General features: G+C 35.4%; 2 protein-coding genes across 2 annotated transcripts in view; both read left to right on the forward strand.

The window, feature by feature from the left end:
- Positions 1–3,959, forward strand: part of tdp1 (tyrosyl-DNA phosphodiesterase 1) — a 28,487-nt gene extending 24,528 nt beyond the window's left edge. Inside the window, exon 16 of the mRNA XM_016572663.1 lies at positions 3,715–3,959. Coding sequence (XP_016428149.1) covers positions 3,715–3,788 — 74 coding nt within the window. The 3' untranslated portion in view covers positions 3,789–3,959. The remainder of the gene's footprint in view (positions 1–3,714) is intronic.
- A 5,566-nt stretch (positions 3,960–9,525) lies between these two features.
- On the forward strand, positions 9,526–12,705 carry kcnk13a (potassium channel, subfamily K, member 13a). Its single transcript, XM_016572664.1, has 2 exons — positions 9,526–10,003; positions 11,813–12,705. The coding sequence occupies exons 1-2, from the start codon at positions 9,667–9,669 to the stop codon at positions 12,703–12,705; spliced, it is 1,230 nt and encodes a 409-aa protein (XP_016428150.1). The 5' UTR covers positions 9,526–9,666.
- Positions 12,706–13,487: the final 782 nt, after the last annotated feature.

A 13,487-nucleotide genomic window follows, 5' to 3' on the forward strand; every position in this document is an offset into this window, starting at 1 on the left:
TGACCCAAAGTTGGGTTGAAACAACCCAGCATTTTTTAGAGTGTATATTTAATCAGACTGCCATGCATCTGTACGCAAATTAGGTTAAAGTGCAACTCCAAAATGATGACATACTGTTTGAGGAGTGTCTCTCAGCTTGGCCTGAATTGCATTCATGTCAGACTAATTTATTTTTATTATTATTTATTTATTTTTGAATTAATTTTTTGTAATAGACAATAAGTTAAGCTTATTTTAGTGTTCTGTAATGAGTGCAAGTGGTCGTCCACTCAAAGGGTCACGGCCAGGACAGACAGCACTCATTGAAAGCTCAGATGAAAGTTATTTCCACCAAGGCCTTTCGTAGTGTCTCGCCTCTGCTATCAGTGCACAAATGCTTAATAGAGGCACTTCATTTCCTACACATGATTGCTTATCCAATCAAATCAAATGCATCGTGTCACTGTCCTTGTTGATACTCATTCGTGTAATATTCAGTTTCCCACTGGGTCTGTTCCAATGTCATTCGTTTACTGTACATGACTGTGTGTAACAATTAACTGCTATGGAGTCACACAAGCGTTTCTGCCTCTTCAAGTCACCCAAAGCTTTACTATTGTGCATCCCCCACTATACAGCAGAGTACATAATACCCAGAAGGCCATTTAAGACCTATAATTAAAGCTTTTAGGAAACAACCAGATAACCCTGGGCTTTACAAAGCAAATGTGCAATTGCAAACTTCTCTGCATGCACCATGGCAACAACTCTTCCATACTTGACACATTCACACAAAAGGAAATGCATGAAAATGTTCAGGTAAAGAGACTTTCTTTTTGCACTTGATTTCGTTTTTGCATATAGCAAGTAATCTTGTCTCAAGTGTTATTTCTGTCAGATGCTCTGCTTGCCAGAGCACCAGCATGGGGTTGAATTAATAGTACTTTGTAATTAATTATTTTGAATGTTCCAAACTAATCCGGTTTTTAAAAAAAACTAGAATCGAACGGTTTGGAAAAACAGCTGTTTCTCATATACTGTAGGAAAAAACTTTTGAGAACTTATTAAGATGACGTTCAGGTCATACTTCACCCCAAAATAAAATAAAAATAAGAGGTTATGTTTTTTTAAGAAAAATTTGGCTTATTTTAGGACCATTAAGATTTTCTGCACTGTGACATATTTATAATGCAATTTTCATAAGAATATTTTGACCCTAATACTCATTATTATAATACAAAAAAAGCTCATTCTCATTATTTCAATTCCAAAAAGAATTATTTAAATGTTTTATCTATATATGTATTATCTATATATTATCATAGTATAGTTGTATTGTTTTTTTCTGATTTAAATAAAAATATTATAAATCACTGTTGAAATAAAAAAAACTCAAAAGTAAAACCTTCTTATACAATAAATTATACAATCAATTATATCAAGCAAAGTATGATTTTTTTTGTTTGTTTTTAGTTTTTTTGGAGTGGAATGTGACCCAGGTATGTTTTTAATGTAATTATTTTGTCATTTTAAATGATGAGTAAATGTATTAATTGTAAAGTGTTTCTTAGAGTATTATTTTATGTCTAAAATGAGTTTTTAAAATATGACTTCTCTTATGGGGAGGGGATATGTTAGTGTTTATGGTTTCTTTAATAAGAGCATCCGTCATGCTCACTCTCACAGTTCATTTCATCTGAACCCCTGTTGTCAACACCTGTGATATTAATACAGACCGAACCCAGTCACACACTCAAATGTACACCTCAAAGAGTACCTGCACCTCTATATTAAGACACACGTAATACATTTCTGTTTCTGACCTGACTGTTGCTGCTGCTTCTGCTCAGTGATGAGAAAAGGATCGTTTCATATCCCTCTAAAGCAGCTCAGAACTTCTCATCACTCGGCTCACGACTAAAAAGGAACCAGCTATTGTGAATTAGAATGGACCGCTGCTCAGTAGCTACTTGAGTCTAGTTCTTTAATTCAGTGAGGAGACCGTTGAGTGCTGCTTAAGATCCTCTCATGTGCAAACGCCATTAAAGTAATAGTTCACCCAAAAAACTAAATTCTGTCATCTATGTACCCAGATCGTTCAAGCTTCAATTTTCCATACAATGAAAGTGACCACAGCTGTGAAGTAAGTTTATAATAATTTTCATTTTAGGAGAACACTTCCTTCCAAAAAAAAATAAAGTTGTTCTTTATTAATGCTTTTTTTAATGTGCAAGAAAAGATCAGGTCAGAAGTGTGTCATTCTTGTTTATTTTCAGTAATCATTTTGGTAAATTGCACCCCTTCTGGCAAAAAGACAAACCGTAGATGGTTATGATGATTAGTTTTGCTTCACTTCCTCTTCACGTATATTGCTGCAGTTCCAGGCAACAATTAAGCCTGGATGTGAATGTTTGTGTAGCCCTACTGCTGTGTTCCTGCTATTAGATGAAAAAACTGTCATTATTGAAAGTTCTTGAAATTGTTGCGCTAATTAAATAATTTTGTAGTTCTTGCAAAGGCAATCATTGTTATTGCTATTGCTCATACTCGGGCTTAGGGATCTGAACAAACCCCTTACTTCAAGTATTACATTTTAATGCATAATTCATCCCGCACCAATTGTTCATTTGGTTCAACTTGATATACTAAAAGTAAAACTGAAAAGAAAAATAAAATTATATAGACATTTTTTTTTTAAATAATAAAAATTACAGAAACACAACAAAATTGCTAAAACCTTATCTAAAATTAAAATGAAAACAACATAGAAATTTAAAAACGAATTCAAAAGATCAACAGCAACTATATAGTATCTCAATTATACTAAATAACACTGTTATGTATTACTTTTGAATACATTTTTGTTTATTTTATTTTTGCATAATGCAATGCATTAAAGTACACCCAAGGCATCTATTTATTAAGTTTTGATATATTTACAGTAGGAAATTTACTAAATATCTTTATGGAACATGATCTTTACTTAATGTCCTAATGATTTTTGGCATAAAAGAAAAATCTATAATTTTGACTCATACAATGTATTTTTGGCTATTGCTGAAAAAATATACCCCAGCGACTTAAGACTGGTTTTGTGGTCCAGAGTCACATATACGTATAAATAAGACAAGCTTTTTGACGGTTGACTATGCCTCTGTATTTTACCCAGTTATCTGTGAGAATTCCTTTGAGATAATTGACTCGCTTATATTTTTCTGCAAGTTATAAAGTGTAATGTTCTCATATCTCAGGTATTATATATAAGCATTTTAACAATCAACCATTTGACTCCTTCACCACATTGTTTTGTTTCATGCGCTTTTTAGAGGTATTTTAACTGCTGGGTTGTTTTGAGATTGAATCCAGTTGTGTCAGCTGGTTACCATGGATACTGCTGTTCTGCAGTCTTTTCTAGAAGTCTATATCCTATAATACATTATTAAGTAAACCGCACAGTTTGTGTACGATCCTTCATACTGATACAGTACACACACCAGTAGTTATGCCACAGGTGAGCATATATCTCAAGGCAGGTCAGCCTTCAGGGAAAGGTCAGAACCTTCTCTTCTGTCCATACTGGGAATCTTTGTTGACCCAAGGCAAATACGTAATTCTGCATCATCTCAAAGCATCATGAACTCTGCCTGGAGCAGGTCAGACTCCGAGACTGTAAATCTCCAGGCTTTCCATTAATGTATGCTGTTGCATTTCAGTTGTGTTTTCTCCTCCTTGCAGAGCAACCGTGGATCTGGAATATTCCTTACACTCAAGCCCCAGACACTCATGGAAATGTATGGGTTCCTTCTTGAGAAGTTCGAGGTGCAGGGATCATCTGCATAAGACAGAATTAACTTGGAAATCAGACCATCGGCATTTGACTCCGCTTCGGGTCTGTTCGGGTTCACCCTTATGAGGATTTAGCCACCGTAATGACACACTTTAAAGGAATAGTTCACCCAAAAATGAAAATTGTCATCATTTACTTACCTTCATGTCATTCCAAACCTGTATGAGTTTCTTTCTTATGTTCAACATAAAAGAAGATATTTTGAAGAATGCTGGTAATCAAACAGTTGTTGGTTCCCATTGACTTTCTATGGAAGTCAGTGGGGACCAACAACTGTTTGGTTCTTCAAAATTCTTCCAAATATCTTCTTTTGTGTTCAACATAAGAAAGAAACTTATATAGGCTTGGAACTACATGAGCGTGAGTAAATGATGCCAACATTTTCATTTTTGGGTGAATGGTAGATGTACACCATAATAGTGTGCACCCTTAATGCTGTATTTTAGTCCTGGTTTTTTTCATAATAGAAACTGTAGAGATGTTTAATTATGCCTTAATTGTAAACATTTTGTAAAAAGTGCATTTTATGCATTAAAAAGTCCAAATAAAATGCATTTCACAACTGGAAAACCTTGGAACTAAATAAATTTTTCAGTAGCAATGTCCTCCTACTTGTGAAAAAACTTGTTTATTTTGAAATCCAGTAATGTATGTTGAAAATAGCAATCAAATTATGTTTTTATTCAGCGAAACAACCATTGTCGGTGGCTTTGACCTAGTCATGTTTACTCCTTGATTCAAAAACCTCAGAAGCAGGTAACTGGTACCATTTATTTATATGTAAAAAAAAAATAATAATTTTCACATCCATTGTGAGCCGGATTTGTTGTATAACCAATAGAGTTCAGATAAAAAGAGGACTAAATGAAATGGTGAAAACATCTCAAATTGGTCTTTTTTAAAAGTTTGATTATGGACATGTCCTCTGAAATGAATTCCGGGTGAGCTCCAAGGGCGGATTGATTTTTTCATTTCCGGCTACAGTGATGCAGTAATGTGTTTGAGGAGGACTCTGCTCCCCCAGCATCAGTGATATATTGAATGTGTTCAAAATACAGAACAATTGGTGCTGTTTTCTATTTATCCTGAAATTGTCATGTTGCCTAGCAACATTGGAAAAGTTAACTCTACCTTGATACAGGAATTCCCTGTGGCCCCATTTTTTTTTTTCCTTTAATGAACAAAATTTGATTCTGTGCATTACTTTAAGGTTCACTTAGACCTTTTCTCCAGCACGTCTGTACTTAAAAGTTACAGCATGTCGCTTGTGGAATTTTTATTGTACATTGTAATGAAAATGAAATATTCAATCTGAATTATGTATCTCTCTCTTGCACAGCTATGTGAGACATTTGTTGAAACTGCTTTAGACTTTAGATCAGATAAATGTTAGAGAGGTCTCCTCCATTCTGAAAAGGTCTTTTAGTATTGATCTCGAATCATTAGAGTAATTCCTAACAGAGCAGTCTGGCCAAAACCACGAGGATCATTATGTGTTTTCCATTCAAATGAGTGACTACTGTGTTAACGATTCCAATTAAAACCCATGCAATTACTAATAATTGTCCCCATGTTATTAAACTCATAGTTTTGTCTAGGTATGACATTTTTGCAATTATTTCCAGAGTATATATATATATATATATATATATATAGACATGACAAGACATGAAGCCATCATATGGAAAGCTGGTTTAATATTTATTCTTTAAAACTAACTTGTATCTGCATTTATGTTGAGTTCTGATTAATGCATATTACAGTTGTCTCTGGCACATCCCTTTTTCTAGTGATGTTTAATTAGGTTCAAATATTTATTAGTCTAGCTTTGCTATATTACAACAGCTTCTCATATTACTTTTTTATTTATTATTATTACTTGTCATACATATGGGCTAGTAAAAGTAATAACAGGAATACATGCTAATGTCTGATATTAGTGTATATTGATTTGGTACTTTTAATTTAAAACATATACACTGAAAAAAATGATACTAAATTTTTTTTAAAGGTAAGTGGTTGCAATCAATTTATTTTAGTTACATTTAAATAAATTTAGTTGACTAACTTTCAGCAAAATGTATTTAAATGTAGCTCAAATAAATTGATTGCAACCACTTACCTTAAAAAATTTTTTTCAGTGTATATGCTATAAGTAGCTTTTTGAAAAGGTATAAATGTGAATACCTAGTAAATATTTAGTGATACAACTGGAATACACATCCGCAAAGAATCAAATGGCAAAATTAGCAATTTGTTACCAGTAACATCAAAATCTGTCACTGTTGGAATAAGAGTGACCAACACGTTCTCACTCCCAACTCGTCACATATTGACACTTGGTCAGGACCCCTTGGCGTCGCTTTTTGACACTCAAGGTACCCCTTAAGCGTCATTTTTCGACGCACAGGGGTATCCTTTTAGTGTCACTTTTCGACGTGCAGGGTCCTCCTTTGTTTTCAGTTGTATGTCTTAATCTAATGGTTTACATGCATTTGTAAAAAAAAATAGAAACTCATTTTATATAAATGTATACTTTCATTGGAGCACCTAACCCCACCCCTACACTAAACCTACCCACTTCTGAACAATATAAAATGGTCACGAGACACACAAGAGCCAATAGGTAAACAAGGAGACGGCGATCACATCTATTCCTCTCACAAATCAATTGTTTTGCCTCGGAAGAATATTAATATTTTTTTGAATAAATTACGACTGTAGCTGTATCTGCCTGTTATATCTTGTGTTTTATTGCCAAATGGGGCAGGGGTTGGGTTACGTGCTCATAAACGTGTAAATAGTGTAATGTAAATAAAAGTTGTGACTGTTTACATTGAAAAATCACACCCCAACATATATGCAATAATGGCAATATTATCATGACAATAAAATTCCCAGTGCCTTTCGCGTCAGCACGCTGACGCCAAGGGTTTCTTATTTAAAGCAATGGAGGACCCTGCACGTCGAAAAATGACGCTAAAGGGGTACCCTGTGCATCAAAAAGTGACGCCAAAGGGTCCTGACCAAGCGTCAATATGTGACAAGTTGGGAATGAGAATGTGAGTAATGGTGACTAATTGGAGTAGTAGCAAATTAAAACCAAGCTAACAAAAACATGTTCTAAGATCGTTTTTGCCAACGTTCCCATTAAGTTATAAAAACATTATTTCTCTCAAAAACGTTCAAAACGTCCAGTTTTTTTTTTTTATTGGAAAATTCCAGGAACATTACATTTTTAAATTTTGCAAACATTAAATACGCCTTTGATATTATTTTCCTCTAAACCACTAGATGGCAGAAAAACTCGGCTTAACACTTTACAAAACATCTGCTTTTCAAGATGCATGTGCAAATGTGGCTGATCCTTGACGTGATCGCGGGCAGCAACACAAATTTGATTCTGTGCTTACTTGATCTAATATTTTATGTTTTTTTAAATGTTGTAGATTTAAGTAGAAAATGAGAATTGCTAAAAAATTATTGAATATATTTTGAGACAAAGGTCTTTCTTAATGATTTTCAGTTTTTTTTAAAGATAATTTAAGCAACAGTTTTTAAATAACGAAAGAATATGTAAATGTATGGCATTTTGGGTAAAAAGTGCCCCTGCTGATGGGGCTAAAGGCACAATAATTAACATGATAATTAATAGAAGGCTGACTTTTCCATTTGTTGACATGACATGGTTAGATTCAGATGGTAAATATCATACATTATGTTGGGTGTCCATCTTAGAGATAATCACCATGTTTAGCATGAAACCATTATATTTAAAAACATGATATTAATCATGTCATATAATAAAATATAATTTGTTGTTACTACTGTAAATCTACATTAAATTATTATGGGATCTCCTTCAGTGCTTTCAGAATCTTTACTTTTTTAAATTATTTTGATTCTGTATTTTAAAATATGTTTTATATTAACATATTTTAATGACAGTATATTTACTGAACAAAAATTTTTTTTTATTTATCAAAATAAGCAGAAAATAGTACACACTTTGCTAAAGTGATTGTTTTGAACAAGTATTAACTTAAGCCCGGCTCACACTGGGCAATTTTGGCCACGATCCGTCTGAGACAAATTTTGAAAATCCTAAAAGATTCCTATAATCCTAGCTAAAATCTGTAGTCTTTGATCGTTAGTTTGACATGTTCACCGACAGCCGATTAATGGCTGTTGCGATCAAATTTTACCTCAGACGTATTTCTGGCAGTGTCAGAAGATTTGGCACACTGTCCTGCAGAGTGACTTCTCCTACGACGAACGTCAAACTGTCTTCGTTTTTCAAGACAAGCCATGACCAGAATTAATGCTAGAGACTGCCATAAACTCCAGCGCTCCCTTCCTCCGCTCACGGAATTCATCTGATATGTTGCCTTTGCTATGATAAACACCGGTTGCGCCACTGTTTTCATGTGGGTGTGTAATGCTGCTTACTTAAATACGCTGGTATTTCTGCCGTTCATATACTTTTGATGATAGCCAACATTTCAGCCCCGCGTGCAATGCAGCTTGCAGTCACTTAACGTGTGTGGGTTGATAATGTAAAACTACGGACAAGTTTTCTTGCACGCACCCGTTTTTAAAACGTCTTGACTGTCGTACAGTCTGACATTAATAACAACTGAGATCCCACAGTGTGACATGATCATCATGTTCTTACAGTCTGACAAGTACAATCCTAAAGGACTTTTAAAAAATCGCACAATGTGCGCCCGGCTTTAGACATTATTTAAAAAATAAATAGCCTATTTTAGCTAAAGTATTTGTATCAATACTGTGTGCCTTTTACCCCATGCCACCTCATACATTTATACGATTTTTAAACAAAATATACGACATGTATGATTTATTTTCAAAGAAAATCTGTTGCTCCATAAATGTTCAATACAAATGCATATATTTTTTCTGCAATCATACACTTTGGGCACAATACTTTTATAATGTCCTCTGAGTGTTCTGAAACAAGTAGTAACATTTAAAAAATGTCCAACTAAAATGATTCTGGAAAAAAAAGTTCCATTAATAATGTATAAATAATGTTTTTGTGCAAACGTTTTGAGAACATTATTAAAGATCAGAGAACTTTGAACAAACATTCCATTAGAATTAGTTTATTTATAACTTTTAGGGAACTTTGACACAAACTTTAGCTAAAGTTCTAAAAACGTTCCCTATTAGCTGGAAAATAGATACTAGTCGCTATTTAAGTTCTTATTAGTTATAATACTATTCAAATAAGTACCAGCAACGAAGAAAGAAAAACTTTAGTTTTAGAGTGTAATTGTTAAAATGGCTTGCCATATGCGTCTGCTCCGAGAGTTTCGTGCAGTCGCAGGGAACGTGCGCTTCTTGTGAGGTTTGTCTACTGAACTTAAGGACACATTGTGAATATGTCCAGAGTTTTTGCGAGTTTAGTCTGTGTAAACTGGTGTTGGAGGCTTACTATAAAGCTTGTATCCAGTATTGTAAGATCTTTTCCATAGCTTGTGCATGCAGCCACACGTACTGATGGACGTACCAGCGACTGAAGTGAATATAAGATCGGCTATAGGCTTTAGGATGAGACCCAGTGAGATGCATCACATGAGATGAGCTGAACTAGCAGATCCACCCACAATCTCATCTAACAGGATTTCAGCTGCCACTAAACCCATTGTCAGAGGATGGTATGAGCATCTCTCATCATCATTGCTCATGAGCATTTGGTGTACATGTAGCCCAAGAATAATGGAAGACGAGGAAGTTTCTTACAGTTGCATGCCCACCACCGTTAAATGTAAGATGTGGAGACTTTATTACCAGTCCTGTCCAGCAGTAGTCACATAATGGCATGTAGAGGCGCGTGCTGCTGTGGCTGTGGTCCTGTGAATGAAGATAATGCGAGGTTCATAATGTTGCTGCTCCTCATCATCCTCTACCTCCTGTGCGGAGCCGCGGTCTTTTCAGCCCTGGAGCATCCCAAGGAGAAGCAGGCGAAGGAAAAGTGGGCTCAGAGGTTTGAGCTTTTCAGCCAAAAGTACAATCTCAACAAAAGTGATCTGGAGAAGTTCTTGAGACATTATGAAGAGGCGAACATGGCAGGAATACGGGTGGACACCCTCAGACCACGCTGGGATTTTACTGGAGCCTTTTACTTTGTCGGTACTGTCGTTTCCACCATCGGTAAGAATGACACATGAAATATATTTTGACTAAAAAGATTAGGAAAAAATCTTAAATGTATTAGGTATATTATATTTATATATCTAAAATCACTAAAATTTGTATATACAACATATTTACAACAAACACAAAAATAATAGTATGATAATATGGTAATACTAATGTATTTGTGTGTGTGTGTGAGAGAGCGAGAGAGACGCTAGTCACACTTTTCAATCCAGTGAATATATAGCCTAAAATCTTGTCTGGAAAAAAATGTAGATACAGTTTATTCCAGACACCTTATTGTTTGAATAGTGGGGCATATTCTCACAATAAAAGTGGTCTGTTATAACCTTTCAGCAAAGTCTAAACAGTTTCATGAAATAGGATGCAACAAAATATAGTCATTGCTTTAGCCAACAATTATTGTAATGAATAAACTGTTTACATTTCTAATATTTCAAATAGTCCAATCTATCTTATTGTCCCTGCATGAATGTATGTGAGTGTGGTTTTATCATCTTAACTTGTTTACCTGAAACACTGCAAAAATTAGGATAGAAGCCACACAAAAAATCTAATTAAAGAGAGGTCTGACTTAAAAACAACCTTAAAAACTAACAGTTAGAGAAAACATATGCTTATGTAATTTGACTTTGACTCAAAACCATATAGTTACTGACATATAGCCCTTGTGTCAACTAGACCTGCAGTATATGTGATACAGCTATTTATTATTATTATTATTATTTCTTTATTGACTTATGCAGGAAAACCACAGGAATTGTGTTGTCACTGTTTTCTTGTGTTGTTACATTTTAGTGTTCATGTTGTTGTGTGTTTATTTATTTGTGGATATATGTGTAAATACACTTTGTCAGGATTTTATGATTAAAAATTAATACATTTAGTTTAAATGTATAAAACGTGCAATAACACAATAAAGTGTTGCAAATTGTTACATTGTACATTATGTGAGGCATTTAAGTATTGATGCAGGTCACTTTGCCTGCGTGTGTAAAGATTTTGAAGTGAATATATTGGGCTTGACCAGAAATTTTGCAGCTTTTGAAAACGTTGCTTTTGGTGCAATATTAGACCTAACACCTGAAGAACTGAAATTTATAAAGGATGTTGTACAAGTTAAGTCAGTCTGATACATGTCCCCCTCTCTTTTCTATACATTTTATCTAACCATTCCAAATTGGTAAATATTGACACTGAGGTCTTCCCTAAGACTTAATAAAGATGCTGTTTATCTACATCGAACGCTGCAGGTAATGCAATCAAAGATGTGTTTACAGAATTTCCCAGTTCCTCATGCCTGTATTCCTAACTAATTCCAAGAAAATTTCCCAAAGGGGAACCAACAACCACACAAACACACAACTGTTAGTATTCCAAACGATGAACCATGCATAGACCTTTGCAGCTTATATTAACTGATGTTTAGTTTGGTTTCATTGCATTTCTCTGTAATCAAGCACCTCATGAAATGTCCAGTGATAAAGTCTTCAGACCTAAGCTGAGGATGAGAATGAGCTTGTCTTCATGATGTCCCCGTCAATGGTGGCTTTCATGTGCAGGGGAAAAACATCTATGAGAAGAATAATGCAATCCACGTGTTATTTGCATTTCAATCAGAGTGACAAGGGAAAGGTGGGAGATGTTTCAGTATCTGTCACCAATAGCAACAGTTTGTTCTCCAGCTTTGAAGAAGAAAATAGTTTTGGCCGATTGAGCTCAATAAACAGCCCGCGGCAAATATTGTTTATTCCGTTATATATGGGTATAAATTACCGTTTCTTCCTCTCATATTTCCCACAGGGTTTGGAATGACCACACCAGCCACAGTCGGTGGTAAAATCTTCCTGATCTTTTATGGCCTCATTGGCTGTGCAGCCACCATTTTATTTTTCAATCTGTTCTTGGAGAGAATAATAACAGTGTTGGCTTTTGTTCTCAAATCCTGCCATGAAGTCCAACGGCGACGCAAAGGAGTTTTACCTCATGACAGCAGACAAGACGCGAGGCTAAATCGTGAAGACAGTCTTGCAGGATGGAAGCCCTCAGTGTATTGTGTGATGTTGATCCTTTGCGTGGCAGCAATAATCATTTCTTCTTGTGCTTCGGCCATGTATTCCTCAATCGAGGGATGGGGATATTTGGATTCACTCTACTTCTGCTTTGTGGCATTCAGCACCATTGGTTTCGGGGATATGGTCAGCAGCCAGCGGGCCAGCTACGAAAACCAAACCGTCTACCGAATCTGCAATTTCTTCTTTATTTTAATGGGCGTTTGCTGCATTTACTCACTGTTCAACGTCATCTCTATTGTTATCAAGCAGGTGCTCAACTGGCTCCTGAAAAAGCTCGAGATACCATGCCGTCACTGCCCCAGGAGGTCTCTCCGGCCCCGTAGAAATGCAGTCATGCCAGCCCATGTCCGAAAACGTGTTCGCAACATATCCATAGACACAGATGCCGTGAACGACAGCGAGACTGATGGACGCAGGATGTCTGGAGAGATGATCTCCATGAGAGACTTCCTGGTGGCTAATAAGGTCAACTTGGCGATCATGCAGAAACAACTGTCTGAGACTGCCAACGGCCATCCCAGGCCATGCGGGTCAACAAATAGGCACAATGGATTCTCTGGTGGGGTCGGAGCCCTGGGCATAATGAATAATAGACTTGCAGAAACCAGTGCGGACAGATAAATATAACCTTTACAAACAAAACAACACAATGACTTTATAAAAAGCCAGATTGCACTGCCCATAGTTTAGCTAGTATTACTTTTATAATACAGATGTAGGCTCGTACATGAAGTCTCTTGTGTGTGTTCAATGCTGTAGTTGAAATATCCATTGCTGCTCTGAAGGTAAAGAGAACGGAGAACTCAAGCTCAGGTCTGTTTCTAAGATTGATGTGCTGGGAGAGGCTTTGCTGCACAGAGTTTCGACTCAAACTTTCTTATGATTGCAGGGTTTTTTTTTTTTATTATTATTGGAGGATGTTGCAATCAGGTTTAGCACTTTGTATGGCAAAAAAATAAATAAAAAATGAACACATGGGATCTACAGAATAGATCTTCAGTGGGGTGTCCAAAGTCTGAGACCACTAGTGTGAATGTATATTTTATATTTATATTATGAGCATAATTCGCATGAAATGTAAACTGAAAAATTTACATGAATTTTTGAATTTCATAACTATTAATTGAAAAATAGTACTTGACTTGTCCTTCTTTGGCTTAAATTGCAGCAGCACTCGAGCTGCATGAACTTTGGGTCAAATGAACCAAAGAGCATCTTATGAACATCTGACCTTCAGAGTAACATGAGCAATGTCACAAATTTACATATTGGACCTAGAAATAGTTCTGAATCTTAAGTATTTAATATATTAAATATAGCATATACACTACCATTCAAAAGTTTGGAATTTTTTGTTTGAAAAACAATACTCATTCAGCAAGGCTGCATTAAATTTACAGTAA

Source organism: Sinocyclocheilus rhinocerous, unplaced genomic scaffold (assembly GCF_001515625.1).
Source record: "Sinocyclocheilus rhinocerous isolate Xijiao unplaced genomic scaffold, SAMN03320098_v1.1 scaffold1163, whole genome shotgun sequence".
In the NCBI taxonomy this organism is placed as follows: Eukaryota; Metazoa; Chordata; class Actinopteri; order Cypriniformes; family Cyprinidae; genus Sinocyclocheilus; species Sinocyclocheilus rhinocerous.